This window comes from Elephantulus edwardii, unplaced genomic scaffold, assembly GCF_000299155.1.
Source record: "Elephantulus edwardii isolate Elephantulus edwardi_28Jun2011 unplaced genomic scaffold, EleEdw1.0 scaffold00433, whole genome shotgun sequence".
In the NCBI taxonomy this organism is placed as follows: domain Eukaryota; kingdom Metazoa; phylum Chordata; class Mammalia; order Macroscelidea; family Macroscelididae; genus Elephantulus; species Elephantulus edwardii.
In genome coordinates, this window is record NW_006400183.1 from 268846 (window position 1) to 293126 (window position 24281).

General features: G+C 39.3%; 1 protein-coding gene across 1 annotated transcript; it reads right to left on the bottom strand.

The window, feature by feature from the left end:
* Positions 1-1160: 1160 nt before the first annotated feature.
* On the bottom strand, positions 1161-9755 carry LOC102849754 (epididymal secretory glutathione peroxidase-like). Its single transcript, XM_006902630.1, has 5 exons — positions 9672-9755; positions 6749-6902; positions 4840-4957; positions 4298-4397; positions 1161-1367 (listed from the first exon to the last, which is right to left on the bottom strand). The coding sequence occupies exons 1-5, from the start codon at positions 9753-9755 to the stop codon at positions 1161-1163; spliced, it is 663 nt and encodes a 220-aa protein (XP_006902692.1).
* Between the last annotated feature and the right edge of the window lie 14526 nt (positions 9756-24281).

A 24281-nucleotide genomic window follows, 5' to 3' on the forward strand; every position in this document is an offset into this window, starting at 1 on the left:
CCCATCCCGATTACCCCAGTCACTGAATCAATCCACCTCATAGAGGGCCTTCCCCTCCTGCGCTGTCCCTCCACCCTACCAAGCATGATGTCCCTCTCCAAAGACCTGTCTCTCCTTGCAACATGTCCAAAGCATGTGAGACGAAACCCCAGAATCTTTGCCTCCAAGGAGTAGCCTGGTCTAACCCTCTCTAGGAGGAATCTGTTTGTTTTCTTGGCAGTCCATGGAACATTCAATACTCTTCTCCAGCACTACAGCTCAAAGGCGTCAATTCTCCTTCTGTCCTCCCTAGTCATTGTCCAGCTCTCTGATGCATAACTAGTGATTGCAAAGACCATGGCCTGTATCAGACGCACCTTCGTCTCCAGAGAGACACCACTGCTCTTCAGTACTTTGAAGAGATCCCTAACAGCAGACTTTCCCACTGCAATACGTTTTTTGATTTCCTGGCTGCTGGTGCCAAGAGTGTTGGCTGTGGAGCCGATAGGGTTTTTCTGTCACAGAGATATTTTTCTCTTAATCTGAGAGGAGGTTTTTGTTTGCACTGTAACTTGGGCTCCTACAGGAAAATGAGAGGCGTTGGGGAGGGACATTTATTAATGAAGACCAAACCAAAATGAATTGGAAACTGATATGACATATTAGTCGCAGGAGAGGAAAAGCTTTATGATGAGAAATTTAGACAACATGATTGGACTCTGTTCCTAGATGGTGTTAATAAAGAAAGAATGTGTGTGTGTGTGTGTGTGTGTGTGTGTGTGTGTGTGTGTGTGTGTAGGAATGTTTATGTTACTGACTAAAAAGCATTACACTTTCTCCATTGTCTAGAGTTATCCCTCTTTAAGATATCAAGGCATTCTTACCATATTTATGAACAAGTAATGTTCCTATAATGAATATAAAATTTGGCATTTTTTATGGAGGTCAGAGAATTCAGAGTTTCCATTCTTTTTCCCCCTACAAACTCTTATAGGAAGATAGCAGCAATCCCTAGACCCTAAATCTACTCGGTGCATGTTGAAAATATTGACAGTATTGAGGCAATTTATTCAAGTAGAGGCCATTTAAGAGGAGAGTGTGATTAAAAATAGATGGTTATTTTTTAAACAGATCTGTAGGTGAGAGGCAAGATGGCATCTTTTCCCTGATTCCTGGTCTTCCTATTCATTTCTCATTTTCTTCAGGTACTCCATGATGTCTGCCTTGATGGTGCTGACTGGAGCCCGATGGTGCCAGCGCATGACAGGGACTCCATCTGGTCCTACCAGGAACTTCTCAAAGTTCCAGCGTATGTCATGGACCTTCACTGGCTCCCAGAAGATTTGTCTGCTTGAGCCCAAAATCTCAGAAGGGTGAGGACAGGAACGCTAATAATGAAATGAAATGAAATGAAATGAAATGAAATGAAATAAAGAAAAGAAAAGAAGACATGACAAGATCATTCTTGCTCCTGGGTCAATCCAGCCAGTTCCTATAGGTAATCTACTTCCTCCTAGATACTCTGTATCTAGATACTCTAATGTCCCTAGATACTCTAATTTCCTGACAAACATTATAAATCCTCCGAATCAAAACCATTCCAATGAACAAAAGTCTCAGAGAGGATATTACAGCCATATTTCTGTGCTCTGTTTTCCTCTTGCCTCTGACACACAGAGTTATAGGTATATTGTATCACTCATTGCCACTTTTGGTTTCCTTATTTGGAAAATGAATAGCTTAGGTTTGAATGTGGTTTCCCAGGCCCTGGAGCTCTGTGGGCTAGTAACATATCTAGTAAATATCTTTTGGGATCAATATAGAGTTGCCAAAATTTGTTTTGTCAAATGAGAAAAATATTTAAAACAGCATGATTTTATCTGTTAATTAAAAACCAATATAAGAATAAACTGTGTAGGTAAGAATAATCCTTAGACTGAGAATGGTGAGATAGTTTCACTTTGGGCATGTTATCAGGAAGGCCCAGTTGCTGGAGGAAGTTACCGTGTTTGGTATAGAAGATGATCAGCAAAAATGAGGAAAACCCTCAGCAAGATGGGTTGGTACAGTGGCTGCAAAACTGGGCTCATGCCTAGCAGCAACTGTGAGGAGGCAGGATTGAACAGTGTTTGGTTCTGTTGTGCACAGGGTCACTATACATCAATAAAAGGTGGCCTTTTAGACATATTGAGTTTCTAAAACTCTTCTTACACTGTCCTATTTTCCTCAATTTAAAGAGGACATATTGAAAATCCCAACATAGACGAGTCTTAGTCTTGACTTCAGCATTTAGAATCAATTCACTTTGGTGATCTTTTGGAGTGTTTTTAGCTCAGAAATTATCTTTATCTAAAAGATACTGTTTCAGAAAAAACAATACTATATTATATTCTATCTGTTGATCTTTATGACTCTCTAATATAAATTTGTCAAGAGTACAAATGTTTTATCATAGTTTTATTTTTATCATTTATCAAAAACTACCTTGTAGATGGCAGACATTCAGCACATGGATCTTGAACGAGTTAATGAATCCCAACGAGCAAGAGAGGTTGATCATGATAAAAGCTAACAGTCTATTTAACCCTGCAGTGTTACCTTAAAAATTGGCTTTCCTAGCCATTACATGAGTACAAAAGTACTCAGGAGCAACAGTGTCTCTCTGGAGACTAAGGTGCGCCTGATACAGGCCATGGTATTTGCAATCGCTTGTTATGCATCAGAGAGTTAGACAATGACTAGGGAGGACAGAAGGAGAGTGGATGCTTTTGAGCTGTGGTGCTGGAGAAGAGTACTGAATGTACCATGGACTGCCAGGAAAACAAACAGATTCATCTTGGAGAGGATTAAACCAAGCTACTCCTTGGAGGCAAGGATTCTGGGGCTTCGTCTGACATACTTTGGACATGTTGCCAGGAGGGACGGGTCCTTGGAGAGGGACATCATGCTTGGGAGGGTGGAGGGACAGCGCAGGAGGGGAAGACCCTCTATGAGATGGATTGATTCAGTGACTGGGGTAATCGGGATGGGTGTGTCAGAGGCGGTGCAGTTGGCGCAGGATAGAGCAGGGTTTAGGGCTGTTGTGCATAGGGTCACTATGAGTCGGAAACGACTCGACGGCACATAACAACAACAACAAGCCATTACATTAGGCCCCTATGGTCTTCAGCTACCTTTATTGCAGACACATGGTCTTGCAAATTATCAACAGGTGTGGGACTAGAATAAGAGACCATGCTTCCCTGGAGCAAGACACTGGTGACAGCAAGATCCTGGTGGTGAGACCTGGTGATGGGGTGGAGAAACTGTGGCGAGGACTAAGTAGAGAAGGCTGGATATAAAAGCCAGTTAAAGGTTTTGCTGTTCTTGCTGGGTGATTGAAGGCAACGCTGGTTTTTAATTTGCTGGATGATTTGGATTTGACTGCTGAACTGAAACCAGGACATTTTTACTAATTAAGGAATTGTGTTTTGCTGTTAATCTGGCTTGGGATGGCTGGACTAAATCGAGACTTGTACTATGAGATATTCTTTACCTTTTTCACTCCCTAACCTATTTCCCCTTTAGTACCACATCTGTAAGTAAAGTCTGTGAGTCAACAACAAACATCAAACCTCTTGCGACAGGGGCTCTTTTCATTCCCTCTGGTCCATTCAGAGATACACTGCATGGTGGTCCTGTGCCCCTATGTCCCATTATCTATTCCTTTCACAAACTTTCTCCACTATATGAAGCAAAACCCAAACAAATGATAAAAACAACAAAATACACAAATCAAATACACCCACTGAGTCAATTCTAATTCATGAGGATCATATTATGACTAAGTAGAATTGCCTCATAGATTTTCCAAGGATGTAATTTTTCCAGAAGCTTACTGTAATAGCCTTATTCTAGAGAGTAACTTGTGTACTCAAACCACCAACCTTTAGGCTAATAGCTGAGCACTTAACCACTGCCTTACCAGAACTCCTCCATATGACACCAGAGCCCCTTACATACTAACAGATGAAACCTAGATTTCTATGCTGATCTGAAGTTCTTTCTCCAAAGTGTCAAATCTTGTTGTTGTTGTTGTTATGTGCCGTCAAGTCGTTTCCGACTCATAGCGACCCTATGCACAACAGCCCTAAACCCTGCTCTATCCTGCGCCAACTGCACCGCCTCTGACACACCCATCCCGATTACCCCAGTCACCGAATCAATCCATCTCATAGAGGGTCTTCCCCTCCTGCGTGCAGAAATAAGCACTTGGGCCCACATCAACTCAATGCTAGGAATGTTAAGGAAGAAGGGACTATATCAATAATTCACTCACCTTCAAGAATGTGAAGATTTTCTGTTCTTGTTCACCATTCACATCCCCTTTTTCAAAAAGGTGGAAATTAGGTACAAATCCACCGCCTGGGCGAACATACCTGCAATGAGCCATAATGTTCCCAAGGAAGTTCCAGCATATGAGAGAGATAGTCTTATTATAATAAGACACCATGATTTGAGATTATCAGAAAAGAGTGAATATGTAGTGGATGGGGGAATGAAGAGGGAAAATATGGCCATATTTGACTTTGATTTCTAGAATTCATTGTTTCTGTTCTGTTCCCTGTCTTTGTCCCACCCACTATATTGGTATTAATTATTGCTGTGCTCCTACTGTTTCTTGGAGAGAAGGGCCATTACTCATGGAGGGATGGAAGGATAGTTCTTGGACTTTACTCTCTTTAAGGCATGCTAAAGTTAATGTGAGCTGTGAATTCTCTGAGATTACTGATCCGCTACTCCACTTCACCCCACTCCAGAAGTTCTCAGTATGGAAAAAGTAGACAGGAATTTCTTACAGACTTTCAAGCAGTCACTCACTGGAGTCCAGGGAGGATCTCTGAATTCTCGCCTGGTTCTTGCTTTCCAAATTGGTTGCAAGGAAAACCCAAAATAACCAGGCCAAAGGGCTTCATCTCCTCTTGAAGAGCATTTAGTTCTGTAGATAGAAAATACACAACATTATGCCCTTTCTTATGCAGAGGAAGATTTTTGGAGTCACATATCTTCCAGACAAAAAAATCAAAGCTAGAGGAGGGAAAATATAGATTAAGGAGACTTGTTAGTGGCAGAGCTAAAGCTAGATCTCAAATCTCTAGACATGCCCTTTTTATTATTATAGTGCAGCATTTCCCAAATCTGCAGTATATGGGGACCTAGGGGTTTGGGGAGAGAATAGGAAAAGAGTGGATAGATAATGAATGTGCATTGGAACAGATGAAGGGAAGAACTGTCTGAAATAAATATATGATTAGGCATTTATATATATGACAACAATCTGGAACAAGAGGTGCACTACCAAGTGGACTAGGGGAGGGAGAATAAAGAGGAAGGAGAAAAATGTGCAACAGTGAATGAATTTTTAAAAAATAAAACTACTTAAATGAATTGTCCGAAACAAACGAAATAACAGGAATGCCACAAATAAAATATGATTTGTGTGATTTAATTGAGAGATTTTCTTAATTCTATTTCTTTGAAATGGAGCTCAGTCATCTCCACCTTTCTGAAATTTAAACCAAACCTACTGTTACTGAGTTGATTGCAATTCATAGCAACCCAATAGGACAGAACAGATCTGTGCTGTAGGGTTTCTGTAAAGGCTGTAAGTTTTCACAGAAGTAGCCTGCCACACACACCTTTGGCACCATGAGAAGGCTGAGGGGTTCATGATATCAACCTTTGAATTAACAGCTGAATATTTAGCCACTGATCCCACCATCATGACTCTGTTCAGAGTATGTGTGTTGTCTCTCATTGCAGAACTGAGTCATAGCTGACCCTCCCCTGGGTTCCTAAGCCTGTAAGTTGTCTATCTTTCTCCCAAGGAGCTCAAACCACCAGAGAGGGTATAGTATTTCAGTTAGCAACACAACTCTCTGTGGATCAGGCCACCAGAGTGCCCTTTTCAGAGCTCACCACGTGACCTTTTTAAGGCCAGGTTTTTTTCCTAAAAAACACCTTTAAAAAAAACAAACACCTTTTTCTTAAAAAAATTATTTTATTTTATTATTTTTTGGGTGTACTGTCCAATCAGATCTGACTGGTATAGGAGGAGATTGCCCCTCCTTCTCCAGCAGAGCCTCTGAGGGTTTTTTTTCCCTTTTAAACAAAGATATTATTTTATATAAACATTCTGTTACATAGCATATCTTTGGTTCCCCTCCCCCTTATTCCTTCTTTATGTTGTGTGTTTGGTTGGTGTTTTTATGATCTCTGACACAGCTACTCATATTGTCTTTCCTGCAACCATTAATTGTGCTATAGTAAAAGCAACTCTGTCTCTCACTGACATACAGTAGGAACCAATTCATAGTGAACCTTTGGCACGTTCCTAAGGCTATAAATTGCACAGGAGGAGATTGCTAATTATTTTTTTCCAAGGAGCCACTGGTGGATTTAAATTGCCAGAGAGACTCAGTCTTTAGGTTAGAAGCACAACTCTCTGTGGGCTACTGCCACTAAAGCTCTCTTAAAAACAACTGTAGGCACTATGCAAACAAATAGGCATGGTTGTGTTCCAAGAAAGCTTTGTTTATATGAACAGGCAGGCTGAATTTGACCTCTGGGCAATAGTTTGCTGATTCTTGGCTTAAGGAGATGAAGTCATATGATCATGAATATTTCTTTTAATAAGTAATAATTCAAATAAGAATATACTACCAATTTAGACTTAGAGTCTAAACTGATGACTAATCTACAGGCAGAAGATTGGCGCATGAATTCTTACCAGAATATTGAGCTGTCAGACCACAATAGGTGGCCACGTTGACAAAGAGGACGTGCTTGCCAGCATACTTCTTGAAATGAATAAGCTCCTTTCCATTGAGGGTGATAGCATCATAGTCATAGATTGTGTCTTTCACATCTTTGTAGCAATTCATCTGGGGAGAAAATATTTAAATGATAATAATAATAGTAATAAAAGGTTTAAACATGTGTATAATTTTTCGAAGGACTCAAATGATGATACATGTATTAACTGAGACCTAGAAAACAAGAATTTTCCAAGATGTCAGCGACAGGACTGAAACTTTAGCTTCTGATTTGAAATCTAATAATGGCAATAGGCAAGTTAAGCATCTCCCTATTATTTCCAAAAGATTTCCAGGAAATGCATGAATGAGTGAGTGCAAACAAGTGGGAAGAGATTTGGACTTAAGTAGGGGTAAAGAGAAAGACAAATTGCCTTTAATGCTTTTTGTTAAATGACTTCTGAAGCTCAAAGGCTTCACACCCAATTAAATAGTACTGTTGTCGTTGTTGTTGTTGTTGTTGTTGTTGTTGGTTATGTGCCATTGAGTCACTTGCGACTCATAGTGACCCTAAGTACAACAGCCCTAAACTCTGCTCTGTCCTGTGCCAACCTCACTGTCTCTGACACACCCATCCCGATTATCCGTCACTGAATCAATCCACCTCCTAGAGGGCTTTCCTCTCCTGCTGTCCCTCCACCCTCCCAAGCATGATGTCCTTCTCCAAGGACCGGTTTCTCCTTACAATATGTTCAAAGTACGTTAGACGGAGCCTCAGAATCCTTGCCTCCAAAGAGCCACCCGGTTTAACCCTTTCCAGGATGAATCTGTTTGTTTTCTTGGCAGCCCATGGTACATTCAATACTCTTCTCCAGCACCACAGCTCAAAAGCATCAATTCTTCTATCCTCCTTGGTCATTGTCCAACTCTCTGATGCATAACAAGTGATTGTATCAGACGCACCTTAGTCTCCAGAGAGACACCATTGCTCTTCAGTACTTTGGAGGGGTCCCTAACAGCGCAGACTTTCCCATGGCAATGTGCCTTTTAATTTCCTGGCTACTGGTGCCAAGAGTGTTGACTGTGGAGCCAAGCAAACTAAAGCCGTGAACAATCTCAATCTCTTCACCATCCATACTGATGCTTCCAATTGGCCCAGTGGTGAGAATCTTTGTCTTCTTGACAGTGAGCCTCAATCCATACCAAAGGCTGTAGTCCTTGACCCTCTGCAGCAAGTGCATCAGGTCCTCCTCAGTTTCAGCAAGCAGGGTTGTATCATCTGCCTAATACAGATTGTTGATTGATCTTCCACCAATCCTGACGCCACACTTCTCCTCATAGAGCCCAGCCTCCCGGATGATCTGTTCTGCATACAGGGTGAAAAGATAAGCGCTAGGGAACATAAAAGGACCCCTGGTAATGTAGAGTGTAAAGAATATATCAGGCTATCAGGAAGTTAACCATTCCCCTCCTATAAAAATGTCAAGATTTACAGATTCAGAGAGTAGATGATGAGTCAGGTGGAATTGCCACTATAATGGCAGTGAATTTGAGGGGTTTGAGTTTGGATAACATACCAGTTCTCAAAAACAGGAAGTCATTTTGGAGCCACCTAGTCCACTTCAGGGGAGATGAGTGTTACCAGAGATGCCTTTTTTAAAAAAACAAAAAACACCACCACAAACCCATCAACCAAACAAAACACCCCAAACCAATTGCCACTGAATCAATTACAACTAGTACCTCTAATGGCCTAGTGGTAAGGAGCTGTGTTGCAGTCCTAAAGGTACATGGTTCAAATTCGCCAACTGCTGCTTGGGAGAAAGATGGATAATCTCCTCCCACGGAATTTACTGCATGTAAACACTTGCTGGAGTGTTAGCAATAGTTCGGTTCCAACTTGACAACACACAACAACAAGTAACCCTATAGGACAGAGGAGAATCCTCCTTAAGGTTTCTAATGCTCTAAATCTTTACAAAAGAAGTGTGTTCCATCTTTCTCCATCTGAATAATTGATTGGTTCAAATCACTGATCTTTTGGTTGGCAGCCCAATTAATGCCTTTACCACCATTGCCACTAAAGCCCCTCTGCCTCTTACGGGGAGGGGGGAGTGAAGATATGTTTAATTATTATTAACAACAGACTTAAAAAGAAAGTAGAAGCTAGCACGTAAGTTCCAAGACCCAAAGTAATATAATCCTTTATATGAATGAGAGTTTGCCTGGTCTTAATTTCATTACTTTCCCTTACCCCACTTCTCAGTCGCCAAGTTTATTGCTATTGCTCTCTCCATTTTCTTCTCATTACCATATATGTACTTTTTTTTTTAATAAGTCACCAGTGTTTCAACTGAGACTAGAAGTGAGACCAGAATCTAAGCTCTTGACTCCAAATGCAGTTGATTTAGGGCTCTGGTTCTTTATTTCCCCAAGTGTTTTATGCTTCTCTGGTAACTTTCTGTATTCCCCAAATCGGAACATTAGTTTTATCCTCTTTTTAGTGTGTAGTGTGTTTCACACTGAGGAGCTCTCTGGGATGACAGAGATGAGCATCTCTCTCGTCCAGATTCTGGCCTCTCCCTCTTTGGTGAGCCCATTGCTGGCTACCTAGATCTTCAGACCTATCTCTAACTCAGACACTGCTGTAGCTTGCATGTAATCACTTGGCCAGAACTTGAGGAAGAAAGGAAGAAATACATACAGTGAAAAGACCTTCTCCCTTGGCCATATTGAACTCAAGAAAAATCCATTTGTAGATGTGAAGAAGATTTAAGGAAGAAAGAAGAAAACAGAGGCCTGAACCTTACAAGATGGACAGAGGGGAGAACCCAGAGGCAGGATAGAAGAGTTACTCAAAGTTTGAGCCCCTCTTTGCCTTCTTTGGAGGTCACTCACTTTCATCTTGGCCTTGGGATCAGGATTTACGAAGCTGGTGAAGAGAAGAGGGAAGAGAAAGGAGGTCCTTAATTGTCCAGTCATGGCTAGTGTTTGTAGATCTTGTGCATGTGAAGTCCATGTGCACATCCACAGCCTTATATACCCTGGTAGGGGCCACTCCAACTCTGTGCTAGCCAATCACGGAGTGGCAAAAATTGCTGAGACCTGTGTGGGGTGAGAGGACCCAAGAATTCTAGCCATATTCTCACCCCCACACGCCCCCATGAACACTCAGCATTAATCAGTATTATTAGGCTCTGGAACCCATATAAATATTGGCAAATTTATGAAAAAGGCAAGGTAAACACTCATTGGTTCATGAAGACTTTTGCCCAGTTCTCTGAATTGAAGAATAAAAGAAAAGTAGTGGAATGTCTGTGTAGACATTGCAACAAAGCTACTGGAAGAAGACTGAAGAAGACATTCCAAAGACTTTTCTGAAACAATTATTTGAAGTTAAATATATCAAAGAATAGATTTCTTTGAAGGAGTTGAAAGAAAACTGACCTTAAAGGAAAAAATATTCCCAATATATATGAGGAAGATAAGATCAATATATTAATGATATAAATGATCCAAATTTGCTCAAGTATTTATAAACTAGTAAGAGGAAAATAACTAACAAAAAATGGGTAGCAGACAGAAAATTAAATGGCCTTTATGGTAGGATGCAATGTTCTCTCTCACCATTAATCAAAGAAGTATAAGTAAGATGCAATACTCATTTATCAGATTGGCAAAGGATAAAAGGAGTGGAGATAACCAAACGGGCTGCAGCCTGTTATGGGAAGCTTTTATACTCTGGTGGAGGTGGGGGCTCTTGGAAGAGAAAGGTGATAAGACCAGATACCAACTTTCTTGGAGGATAATCTGCCACTATGAATGCAATGCTTTTGTTTGGATTTTTTGGGTGTTTTATTTTTAAATAACTATTTAAAACAAACCCTCCAAAATTTATAGGAAGTTTCAAAGATAGAAAACAGTGATCTTATTATATACACTTCACCCAGTTGCCATATTAGTTACACTTCAACACAAGAAAAGCACAATATAAAAACAAAACTCAGACTCATTTCTGTTGAGTTTGTTCTGATGCAGAATTGATCCTTCAGTGAGTTTCCAAGTTTGGAAAATGCACAGGAGGAAATTGCTTATGCTTCTCCCTGGGAGACCCTGGTGGATTAAAGTTGCCAAAAAGGCACCAGTATGGATTAGTAACACACTTCCTCTGGACAAAGCCACAAGAGCTCTCTGTATAAAACAAGGCATTTATGGCATAGTCTATAGCATGTTGAGCTGCTAAACAAAGACTTTGCCATTGGTAAAACATATATATAGCTTCATGTCATCTTGTCATATGTGTTGATTAGTGAAACCACCATCAAAATCAAGATGCAGAATTATTCCTTCACAAAGATCTCCCTATCACTATTCTTTATAGTTTCAAGAACCCTTTCCCCTAAAAGTCCATAACTTTGGACTTCAAGAAATGTCTCCTGAACTAACTCAGTCTCATAAAGACAAATACTATATAAGACCATTGTTATAGAACAAACGAGTACTAGGATCCAAAGCAAGGAGGGGGGAGCAGAGGGGTGAGGATGGGCAATGGGGGGTGGAGCTTAATCATAGGGTTATACGATTTGGTGGATGTACAGAGTGGTAAGTAAAGAAAGGGAGAAGGATCTGGTACGAAAAACCAATGTATACAAACTTTGTAAGTAAACTAGTATAAAATAAATGAAAAAGATGTCTCCCAAGGAAATCAGAAAAGCAAATATTAATGTATGTAAAATAGTGTTTGTTACACCATTGTTTTTAAAAGTAGAAATTTTAAACCACATTAAATATATAGTTAGTAATTTTATAAAAATTAATGCTATATCTGTATTATATAAATCTATAACATGTTATAAATGAACCAGAATATCAGACCAGACTAAATTAATTGCTATATAGTCAATTCCAACTCACAGTGACTCTGCATCCTCATAGAATTTCCAGACTGTAATATTTATGGTAGCTGACAGGCTTATCTTTCTCTAAAAGAGCCGCTGACACTTGGGATTCTATGACCTTCAGTTAGCAATCTGGCACTTAACCATGAAGCCATTATTGGAAGTCCTTCTAGGAAATCTAGCACATGATTATATACTACCTGACTTTACTCTTTCCCCCTACTTAAAAGAAATGTAAAAGGATAACTTCTATGGCTTATCTAGCAACCACCTCTTAAGTAAATCATGAGTCATAGTGACCCTATTAGCAGATCTGAACCTTGCCCTAACCTGCACCATCCTCACCATCTTTCATACACTCGAGCTCGTTGTAACAGTCACCAGGTCAGTCTATATTGTTGAAAGTCTTCCTTTCTTTCTCTGACCTACTTTTCCCAGCGTGGTATCATTTTCAAGCCTTTTCTGATAACGTGCCCAAAATACGTGCAATGAAGTGTCACCATCTTTGCCTCTAAAGAGCACCTGGTTGCATTTCCTACAAAAGAGACATGCTTGTTCTTTTGGCAGTCCATAAAAGAGTCAGTACTCTTCACCAAATCACAATTCAAAGGCATCAATTCTTCTTCAGTCTTCCTTATTCATTGCCCAACTCTTACACACAAAGGATTGAAAATATATTTTTCAATTATTTCATAAGCATCTGATTTATCAAACAACCACCTGAGAGGTTATTCGGTTTAATTTAGAATTAAATGGTTTATTTAGAATTTATCTGGGGAAATCCAGTTATTCTGTGGTCCTAGAGTTTGGACTAATATGTCTAACACTCAGTTAAATGCTCTTTCTAGCAGAATATAGTTCGTTTTCAATTGAAAAAGTACTCAATCAGAGGAGGACACATTTGAAGTTTGTTAGCTTAGCCTTTAATTCAGAAAATATTCATTGTTGCACTCTTTTCTCCATAGATTTTTTTATTAAATATTTTTTATTATTACTAGTTTATTTACAAAATTCTAATACATTGTTTTCCAGAACAGATTCTTCTAATTTCCCTCACCTACACACATCAAATCATACCACCCCATGATTAATCTCCCCCGCCCCTTGCACATCCTTAAACCTCTGCTTCCAACCTCCCCCTGGATCCTTATACATATTCTACAATAATGGTTTTATGCAATATTTGTCTTTGTGGGATTGAGTTAGTTCATTCAGCATAATGCTCTCCAGTCCCTTCCAAGTTAGGTAATAATTTACAAAATCATTGCTCCTGTGTGCTGTGTAGTATTACACCGTGTGAATGTACCATAATTTCTCAATCCATTTGTTTGTGGCTAGACATCTGGGCTGTTTCCTTGTTGTTGCAATGGTGAATAATGTTACTATGAACATTGGTGTACAAGTATCCGTTTCTGCCTCAGTTCTCATTTTCTCAGGGTATATTCCAAGTAGTGGAATAGCTGGGCCATATGGAATTTCTATGTTCAGCTTTTTGAGGAATCACTACACTGCCTTCCAGAAGGGTTGTACCATTTTACAAACCCACCAACAATGTATAGTGCAAGGTGTAACAATGTAAGGTGTAAGGCAGAGTCAGAAAACTCACACTTAAATGAGGTTGGAGTCTTAATAGAGAGCAATAGGAAGGTGATAAGCAATAGGGCACATATACATGGAAATTGAATGCATAACTAAGATGCATTAATAATAATGGGGGACTGGAATGTAAAAATTAGGAACAAGAAAAAAGGATCAGTCATTGGGAAAAAAATGGTCTTGGTGACAAAAATGAGACTGAAGAGAGAATGATAGAATTTTGTACAATCAATGATTTATTCATTGCCAATAATTTTATAATAAACACAAATGGCAGCTATACACATGGACCTCACCAATGGTCAGATGTAATCATATTGATTACATTTGTGGGAAGACTCATTGGAGAAGCTCAATATCAGCTGTGAAAACTAGACCAAGTGCTGATTGTGGAACATACCATCAACTACTTATAAGCAAGTTCAAACTGAAGCTAAAGAAAATAAAATCCCATCCACAAGAACTGAAATTTGACCTTAAGTCTATCCCACATGAATTTAATATCCATCTCAAGAAGAATTTTGAGGTCTTGGACACTAGTGAATGAAGACCACATGAACGATGGGACGATATCAAGAAAATCAGCCATGGCCAATGCAAAAGACATTACAAAGATAGAGGAGGAAGAAAAGACAAGGATGAATGTCAGAAGAGATTCAGAATATTGCACTAGAATGGCAAGAAGCTCAAGCAAAGGAAAGAAATCAGGAAGTTAAGGAGCTGAACAGAAGATTTCAAAGGGCAGCTTGGCAAAACAAAGCAAAGTGTTATAACAAAATGTGGCAAGAGCTGGATTCAATGAATCAAAGGGCTGAACTCGCTCAGCATTTCTTAAACTGAAGGACCTAAAGAACAAATTCAAGTCTTGAGTTGCAATACCTAGAAATTTTGGGCAGAATATTGAATAATATTGGATGCATCAAAAGAAGATGGAAGGAGTACACAGAGACACTACCAAAAACAATTGGCTAACACAAAAAAAATTCATGAAACAGCAAGACCAAGAGCCTACGGTGATGAAGGAGGAAGTTCAAGCTTCTCTGAAGGAGTTGGCCAAAAAACAAGGCTCCAGAAACTGGTGAAATCCCTATTAATGTATTACAACAAATAGATGCTGCCCTGGATGAGCTCACCAAGTTGTGCCAAAAATGTCTAGAGGACAGCTACCTGGCCAACTGACTGGAAGAGATCCATATTTATTCCCATTTCAAAAAGAGTGACCTGACAGAGTGTAGAAATTATTGAACAATATCGCTAATATCACATGCAAGTAAATTCTTGCTGAAGATTATCCAAAAATGACTAGAACAGTACATCAGCAAAGAACTACCAGAAATATATGCTGGGTTTAGAAGAGGCCGTGGGACTAGGAACATCATAGCCAATGTCAGGTGTATCTTGACCCAAAGCAGAGTACCAAAGGAATGTCTAGCTCTGTTTCATTGACTATGCAAATAAATTTGACTGTGTGGATCATAACAAATTGTGGCTAACCTTGAGAAGAATGGGAATCCCAGAACACCTGATTGTGCTCATGCAAAGTCTATACTTGGACCTGGAGGCAGTCATTAGAACAGAGCAAGGAAACATTGCATGGTTCAAAATTAGCAAAGGAGTGTGTCAGAGATGTGTCCTGTCTCCATACTTTTTAAATCTGTATGAAGAACAGATCATTTGGGGAGGCTGGTCATTATGAGGAGGAATGCATCATCAGGATTGGAGGAAGAGACAAAAACAATGTCTGATACGCAGATGACACAACCTTGCCTGCTGAAACTGAGGAGGGCCTGAGACATTTGCTGCAGAAAGTCAAGGACTGTACTCTTCAAATGGATTGAAGCTCAATATCAAGAAAACAAAGTTTGTCACCACTGGACCAATTGGCAGCACTATGATATGGAGAAGAGATTGAGATTGTTAACAGCTTCAGCTTGCTTGGCTCCCCAATCAACACTCTTGGATCCAGCAGTCAGGAAATCAAAAGGCAAATTGGATTAGCAAGTCTGCTGTAGGAGACCTCTCCAGAGTGCTGAAGTGCAAAGATGCTAATCTAGAGACTAAGGTGCACCTGATCCAGGCCATGGTCTTTGCAATTACTTGTTATGCGTCAGAAAGCTGTATAATGACTAAAGATAACAGAAGAATTGATGTCTTTGAGTTGTGGTGCTGGAGAAGATTATTAAACCTATCATGGACTTCAAAGAGAACAAACAGATCTGTCCTGGAGAAGGTGAGTGAAATCAAGTTGCTCTCTGGAAGCAAGAATTTTTTAAAAATAATTTTTTTTTTTAGAATTTCATTTAATTGGTTTGCTTGCAAAGTATATATACATTGTGTTTCACTATTCATTCACGTTGTGTTTCATGTAATCATTTTCATGCATTACATTTTATAAAATTTATCATCATTGGACCTTGCCCATCATTACCCTGCCTTTTTGCTCAGACCATTTCCATTTCCTTCCACCCTTTCCAGGTCCCACCAAATTGTGCAACCCTGTGGTTCCACCTCTACCCATCCTCAGCCTTTCCTCCTTGAGTTCCCATATATGTTTTATTAGCTATCCTTGTATTTTTACAATGGCCTTATGCAATATTTGTTCTTATGAGACTGTGTTAGTTCACTCAGTATAATGCTCACATAATGTTCTCCAACCTCTTCCCAAGTTATGTAGTATTTTTTTAAATCATTGCTCCTGAGTACTGAATAGTATTCCATTGTATGAATGTACCGCAATTTATCAATTCATCCGGTGTGGTTGGACATTTGGGCTGTTCCATGTTCTTTTGATGGTGAATAATGCGGCTATGAACATTGATGTACAAATCTCAGTTTGTACCTCAGTTCTAATTTCCCTGGGGTATATTCCTAGGAGTGGAATAGCTGGGTCATATAGAGTTTCTATTTTCAACTTTTTGAGGAAATGTCAAACTCTTCCAGAGTGGTTGCACCATTTTACAATCCCACAAACAGTGTATGAGTTTTTACCTCTCTACATTCTCTCTGACATTTATTGCTTGCTCCCTTACTAAACATTGGAGGCAAGGATTTTGAAGTTCCCCCTCACATATTTTGGGCATGTTGCCAGGAGGGACCAGTCCTTGGAGAAGGACATCATGCTTGGAAGAATGAAGGGACAACACAGGAGAAGACCCTGGATGAAATGGATGGACTCACTGACTGAGGTAATCGAGATAGATGTGTCGGACACAGTGAGATTGGCTCAGGGTAGAACAGAGTCCAGAGCTGTTACATAGGGTTGCTATGAGTTGCAGGCAATTCGATGGCACATAACAACAACAATTCATAGGAAGCTCTGGTGGCCTGAGGGTAAGGAGTTGCACTGCCAATACAAAGTCAAGTGATTTGAACCCTTCGGCATCTCCAAAGGATCAAGATGAGCAATTTCTTCCTGTGCAATATACAGCCTCTGAAAATCTACTGGAGGATTGATCTGCGTTGATTCTGACTCAAATGCAATGAAGGATTGTTGGTTTGGAGCTATTTTAAGTAATAAGAAGGCCACAAGCACTCATCCTATTGAAGGTAGAAAACTTGCAAAATCTCTAAAAATAAAGCACATATCACCACACCACTATCACCATCACCACCACCACCCTCCACCTTCCATGCTCCATTTAAGTTCATCTCTCACACTCAGGTTTCATTGTATATACTATATCCTGGTGATAATTTAGTAAGCACTCTCCTTAATTTCCTACAAGACCTAGGGCTTAAGTAGAATAATGGAAATAAGACAAACATTTCCTTTAAGAATAAAGAGGTTTCATTTGTTAACAGACATCAGAAACCACATTCATTTAGCAGCAATTTCCAACATCTGCTCATAGTGACCCTGTGTATAACAGAACCAGATACTGTCCAATCTAAGTAAGATTGTGTTATCTGCATATCATAGGTTGTTAATGAATCTTCCTTCAAACTTGACATCACAGTCTTCCTCATTTAGTCCAATTTCTTACATTATTTATTCAGCATACTGATTAAATAGGTATAGTGAAAGGATACATCTTTCCTTATTTTTTTTGGAACTGCTCAAGAGTCAAAAGATAAAATTTGGCAATAGATGAGTTAATGAGTGCAGATTTGGAGTCCAAGGAATTGCTGAATTTTTAACCCAAATAGCGTTGCTAATCTCTATTAACGTCATGGGAGGTCAAGTAAAACCTTTGTCTTTGTCTACTGTCCAGGTTTATTTTTTGTATGTCAAATTACAGACAAATGATGATGTCAGTTTGGAGACAATGGTGTGCCTGATTCAGGTCATGTTTCCCATCAGTTTCCATGTATCTGAAAATTGAACAAGGAATAAAGATGATAGCCAGATTGAAGCCTTTGATCTATGGTGTTAGAGAAGAGTACTGGCTATCCCATGAACTGCTAAAAGAACATACAGATATGTCTTGGAGAAGGTACAGCTCTTGTCTCACATTCATTGGCCTTAGAAAAGGCTATTCCTTGGGGAGGAACATTATACTTGGAAAGGTGGAAGGTCAACAAGAGAGAAGATCTTCAAGTAGATGAGTTAACACAGTGACTGCAGCAATCGGCTCAAGAGGGTCAGAGATGATGAGGATGGTACAAGATCAGATCTGTTGTTCATAGGGTCATTATGAGTCATACTTGATTTGACAGCACCCAACAACAACAAGTGATGAGATTTGAATGAACCATACTCCTCAGTTCATGACCATTCTTATTCTTTAATTCCAAACACCACTCTTCTTCCCCTCTCTCATGTTGTTGTTGAGTAAGTGAGTCAAAATTGATAATGGCTGACTCTCCAGTGGGTTTTCAGAGGCAACAAACCACATGGGAGTAGACTTGTCATCTTTCTTCCATGGAGCAATTGGTGGATTTTAACCATATACCTTTGCATTGGCAGAACAATTTCTTACCACAAAACCACCAGAGGCTCCATCAAGCCTCTCCCAATGAACATATTTATTATGTTTTTATGCATTTTTTGGGTAAAGAGTTCTGCTGCCAACCCAAAGGCAATTATTTTTGTAATCCATTAGCTCCTCTGAGGGAGAAAAATGAGCAATTTCCTCCCATGGGATTAACTGCCTCTAAAAACCTGCTGGAGGGTGAGTTGTGAGTTGGTTCCAGCTCAATGGCAATGAGTTGTTGTTATCAGGTTATAGCTGCTTGAAGTTTAAAATATTAAGTATTTATTTTGTCTTCCATTAGGACTAAGTTGCAAAAGATTGATTTGAAGCCCTTAGATTTGTAACACTTTATCATCAGCAGGCACACAAGAATTCTTGCTTACTATACTTCTTTTACTTTTATCTTTATTTAATCCACTTGAATTTTCCTACTCTCAGAAAGAGCAATTAACTAAGCAATGTGTATTATAGACTAGAAAGTTGAAAACCTTTATTGTGTTAGAAGGCAAAATTATTAGAGCAAGGCGGGGAGCTATGGTGGCCCACATTTGCCAGAGTAGAACTGTTCCATAGTGTTTCCAGGTCTGCAATCCTTGCCTCACTGGGTGGGTTCAAATTGTCAACATTTGCTACTCATTGTACAAAACAGCCAGAAGCTATTCCTAATGCTTAGGCATTGCATGAAAACATAATTAGGTTCTGGTGAAATAAACACCAAAGATATATTGAAAAAAAATTACTGGAATTAGTAAAGAGACTTGAGTCTTTTTTCCTTTATCATTCTTCTTCCACTCTTCTTTCTCCTCCAGTATGTTTTGTAATGTCAGACCAGATTTCCTGAGCTTCCTCCATTATTGAAATGATAAATTCTTTCTGTCCAGTTCTAAACCCCCTTCTAATCAGTTATCTTAATTGGCCCTGCCTCTTCAAGAATCACATAAAAAGTTGCCCCCACTTCCTAGACCTGAAGTCTGGGAGGGTTTAAGTTTTGCCGCTAGTGTAGGCTGGTATTCATGATCTCTCTTGGAAAACAGTTTATGTTATCCCAGACTTCTGATACCTGTTAGGGGCCTCTAGTCTAGGAGGAGAAGCTCAAAACAATGACATTTAATCTAGCTCCAAAGCTCTAAAACCTTTTAGGTCAATCATGCAGATTTTTTACTTTATGGCATCTCCTTACCCACAGATATTAAATCTCCTGCCCTCCTCTCTTCTATCATAGTTCAAAGAAACATAAAGCTTAAAATATCAAGCATCAAGGATAATGTAAATTCCATTTTTTAACCTGTCCAAACCATCCCAAGTGACTTAGGTCAAAGCATCTCTCTGTGCCTCTGGTTTTCATAGGTCTAAAACTAGGAGAAAAAGAAAATGAATTTCATAAAACTAATTAAAGGATAAAAGAAAGAAAAGGATAATGGTGGGCATAATTCAATGGGAATTAAATTCATAAAACATAATGCATGGGAATGATTGTATGAAACACAAAGTAAATGAAAGAAAGTGTGAAACACAATGTATACAAATTTTGTATGCATCTAAATCACTGCCCTTTTTCTTAATGGTATTTCAATTTTTGAGGAAAGATGTAGATAAATTTCTTGCCCAACATTGCACAGCTAAGTGAGTGGCAGTTCAGAGATTAGAAGCCTTTCCGATTTCTTATCCTAGACTCTTAATTGTGAGGATAATGCAGGCCTGGGCAAGGTTCAGATCCGTGGCTCATAGGGTTGTTATTAGCTGTAGTCAGCAATACCTAACAACAATAAAAACAACCTGAAATTAAATGTAAAAATGTTTTGTTACTTCCACTTCATTTTACTATAAAGAAAATAGGTACAATTCTTGCTGAGATGCAGTCTACCTCTACATGCCAAATTTAAACCATAGCTTCTGCAAGGCTCCAGTTCAAACTTAGAGACTTTCATCTATCCTTTTTTTTTAACTTGAGTGTTTTCCCTGAATTAAAGAATCTTCATTAATATATTGTATCCCTTCAATGTTCCAGAATTATTTTTATTTGTGTGAAGCAATAGTTCCACTCTCAAACCCATCATTTCAACATCCTTATTGTTTGTATAGAATTTACAGTTCAAAAACCTCCTTCACTGTTCCTTATCATAAGACAATTAAAAGAGAGCTCTGGTGGCATAGTTCATGGGGAGTTGCACTGCTAACCCACAGATCAAGGCTTTCTTGTGTTTTGAGTCCACCTATAGCTTCACAGGACAAAAGATGGGCAATCTTGCCCTGTGCAATTTGAAGCTTTGTAAACCTGCTGGAGGGTCAGCCATGAGTCACTTCTGACTTGTCAGCAATGTGTGCGTGAGAAAAGTCACTCACAGAGGTTGTTGTTATTAAGTGCTATCAAGTCAATTCATAGAAACCCTGTGAACAATAGATCTGTACTCTGTCCTGTCCTGTGCCATCCTTATCATCCTTGACACATTTGAGTCCATTGCTGAAGACACTATATCAATTGATCTCGTTGAGGGTCTTCTTCTCCTTTGCTAACCCTCCACTTTTCTAAGCATGATGCCCCTTTTCAGTGAATAGCCTCTCCTACAACTTGTCCAAAATGTGTGAAATAAAGCTTCATCATCTTTGCCTCCAAGGAGCACCATGGTTGCACTTTTTCCCAAGACATGTTGGTTGTTTTAGCAATCCATGGGTTAATTCAGCACTTTTTGCATTAGATATTATTTGCTCAGATTTGCAGATGCAAAAGTGAAGTTCAAAAGAGAAGGAATTTGATTAAAGGCTCATAAATAATATCAATCTATCTACAAACAGGAGAAGATAAAATAGATGAATGGGATTTTCTAAGAATCAAATCCCTATGCACATCCAAAAACTTCTACAACAGGGTAAAAAGGGAAGCCACTGACTGGGAAAAAGTATTTGGTAATGACATATCAGGTAAGGGACTTATATCCAGAATTTATGAAATACTTGAGTATCACAACAAGATAAAGGTAAATAATCCAATAGAAAAATGGGCACAGGGTATGAACAGACACTTCACCATAGAAGACATTCAGATGGCCAACAAACACATGAAGAAATGTTCAAAATCCCTAGCTCTAAGAGAGATGCAAATTAAAACAACTATGAGATATCATCTCACCCCAGTCAGAATAGCAAAATTTAACAGAACAGCAAACAATCAATGCTGAGGTTGTGGAGAAACTGGAACCCTTATTCACTGTTGGTGGGAGTGTAAAATGGTGCAGCCACTGTAGAAGGCAGTATGGTGCTTTCTCAAAAAGTTGCAAATAGAGAAACGATTTGACCCAGCAATTCCACTACTGGGAATATATCCCAAAGAGACCATAACTGACATCCAAGCAGATATATGCACACCCATATTTATTGCAGCTTTGTTCACAATAGCAAGGAATTGGAAACAACCTAAGTGCCCATCAACAAAAGAATGGATAGAGAAGCTTTGGTATATTAACACAATGGAATACTATGCTGCATTGAAAAACAAGGAACGCATGCAATATTATTCAAAATGGTTGACTCTGGAGGATATTATGCTGAGTGAAGTATCTCAGTCACAAAAGGACAAATACTGCATGGTGCCACTGTTGTAAAACAGGACTGACCTCAGGGTGCGGGGGGTGGGGGAGACTGAGAAAGATGGGTTCAATAATGTATACTGCATTGAAACAGATGAGGGAGAAAACTTTAAAAGGGATATGCGATTAGGTATTTTTGTCATAACAAGAGTCTAAAGCAAAGGCTACATGGTGGAGTGGACTTGGGGCAGGGGGTTTGTAAAAACAATGAAAGAATTTGTCTTTTACTTTTCCAAGAGGATAGTGTACTAGAGGGAAGGGTTGGGAGGGGAGAAAAGTACAACAATGAATGAATGGAAATCCAAAGCCTCTGTAAATTTTTACTGAAATTATTACTGAATAATAAATTTAAATAACACCCACAAAAGGAAAAACATAGTATCAACCTGTGTTATGAACTTGAGTTTTCATTTAAAATCCAATTTTGTCACCAATCTCTAGATTTCATCAATTTCTTTTAATAAATATGTCTTGAAATGGAAGAACATTCTCAAGAGACCACTGTCCTTTTGTATTTAAACCATGTCAGGAACATCTTTGAGGTCTTCAAAACTAATGAGCGAAGATCAGATGAGCTGTGACAGTATATCAAGAATATCATCTGGGAAGAATGCAAAAGGACAAAAAGAAAAAAGACAGACAGAAGAGGAAGAAAAGATCAAGATTGATGCCAGAAGAGATTATAAATATTGCACTAGAACACTGAGAAAACAAAGCAAAGGGAAGAAATTAAAAAAGTTAAGGAGATGAATAAGAAATTCCAAGGGCAATGCAGGAAATGAAATGTGCAAAAAGCAGGAATCAGGAAATCATAAGGGCTTAACTCAGGTGGCATTTCCTAAGCAGAAGGAACTGAAGAACAAATTCAATTCCCGAGTGCCAGTACTTAAGGATTCTATGGGCAGAATATGAAATGATCCAGGAAGCATTAAAAAAGGATGGAAGGAGTACCCAGTCACTGTACCAAAAAAGAATTGGCTGACACAGAAACGGTTCAAGAGGCAATGGTGATGAAGGAAGAAGTTCAAGCTGCTTTTGAAGGCAAAAAACAAGCCTCCAGTAATTGATGACAGACCAATTGACATATTTTAACAAACAGAAACTGTTCTGGACATGCCCACTAAATTGTGCCAAGACACCTGGAGGACAGCTACCTGGAAGAGATCCATATTTGTTAACATTAAAAAAAAAGGTGACTTGATAGAGTGTGGAAATTATCAAACAATAACATTAATATCATATGCAAGCAGGATCCTGCTGAAAATTATCCAAAATGACTGGAACAGCACAACAGAGAAGTGTCCGATGTACAGACTAAGTTAAAAAGAGGCTGTGGCACTAGGGATATTATAGCTAATGTTAGATGGATCTTAGCTGAAAGCAGAGAGTACCAGAGGAATGTATCTGTTTCATTGATTTTGCAAAGGCATTTAACTGGATCACAACAAACTGTGGCCAACTCTGAAAAGAATGGAAATCCCAGAATACCTGATTGCACTCATGTGAAACCTGTATTTGGACCAGGAGACAGTCATCAGAACAGAGCAAAGAAACACTGCATGGATCAAAATCTGGGCAGGAGTACCCAGGGATGCATCCTATCTCCATACCTTTTAAATCTATATGCAGGACAGATCATCCAGGAGGCTGAGTTCTATGAGGAGGAACATGTCACCAGGACTGAAGGAAGATTCATCAACAACCTGAATTATGCAGATGATACAATCTTGCTTGCTGAAACTAAGGAGGATCTGAAGCATTTGCTGCATATAATGAAGAACTGCACTCTTCAATATGGATTGAAATGCAACATCAAGAAAACAAAGATTCTTATCTCTGGGCTGATTGACAATATCAAGACAGATGGTGAAGAGATTGAGATTGTTAGCACCTTCAACTTACTTGGCTCCACAATCAACACTCTTGATACTAACAGTCAGGAAATCAAACGACAAATTGCATTGGGAAAGTCTGCTGTCAGGGACCTCTCCAGAGTACAGAAGTGCAATGATGTCAGTCTGGAGATTAAGGTGTGCCTGATCCAGGCCATGGCCTTCGCAATTGCTTGCTATGCACCAGAAAGCTGAACAATGACTAGGGATGATAAAAGGAGGATTGATGCCTTTGAGCTGTGGTGCTGGAGAAGAGTATTAACTATACCATGGACTGCTAGGGGAACAAATAGGTTTGTATTGGAGAGGGTGAAACCAGGCTGTTCCTTGAAGGCAAAGATTTTGAAGCACCATCTGTTGCAAGGAGGGACCAGTCTTTGGAGTGTGACATCATGCTTGGGAGGGTGGAAGGACAGTGCAGGAGAGGAAGACCCTCGATGAGATGGATTGTTTCAGTGGCTGGGGTAATGGGGGTAGTTATGTCAGAGACAGCAAAGTTGGCTCAAGATTAGAGCAGGGTTCAGTGCTGTTGTATGTTGTATGTCACTATGAGTCACAAATGACTTGATGGCAGGTAAAAATAACAACATGTGTTCTTAGCCTTCTGTTCTGCACTTCTCCCCAA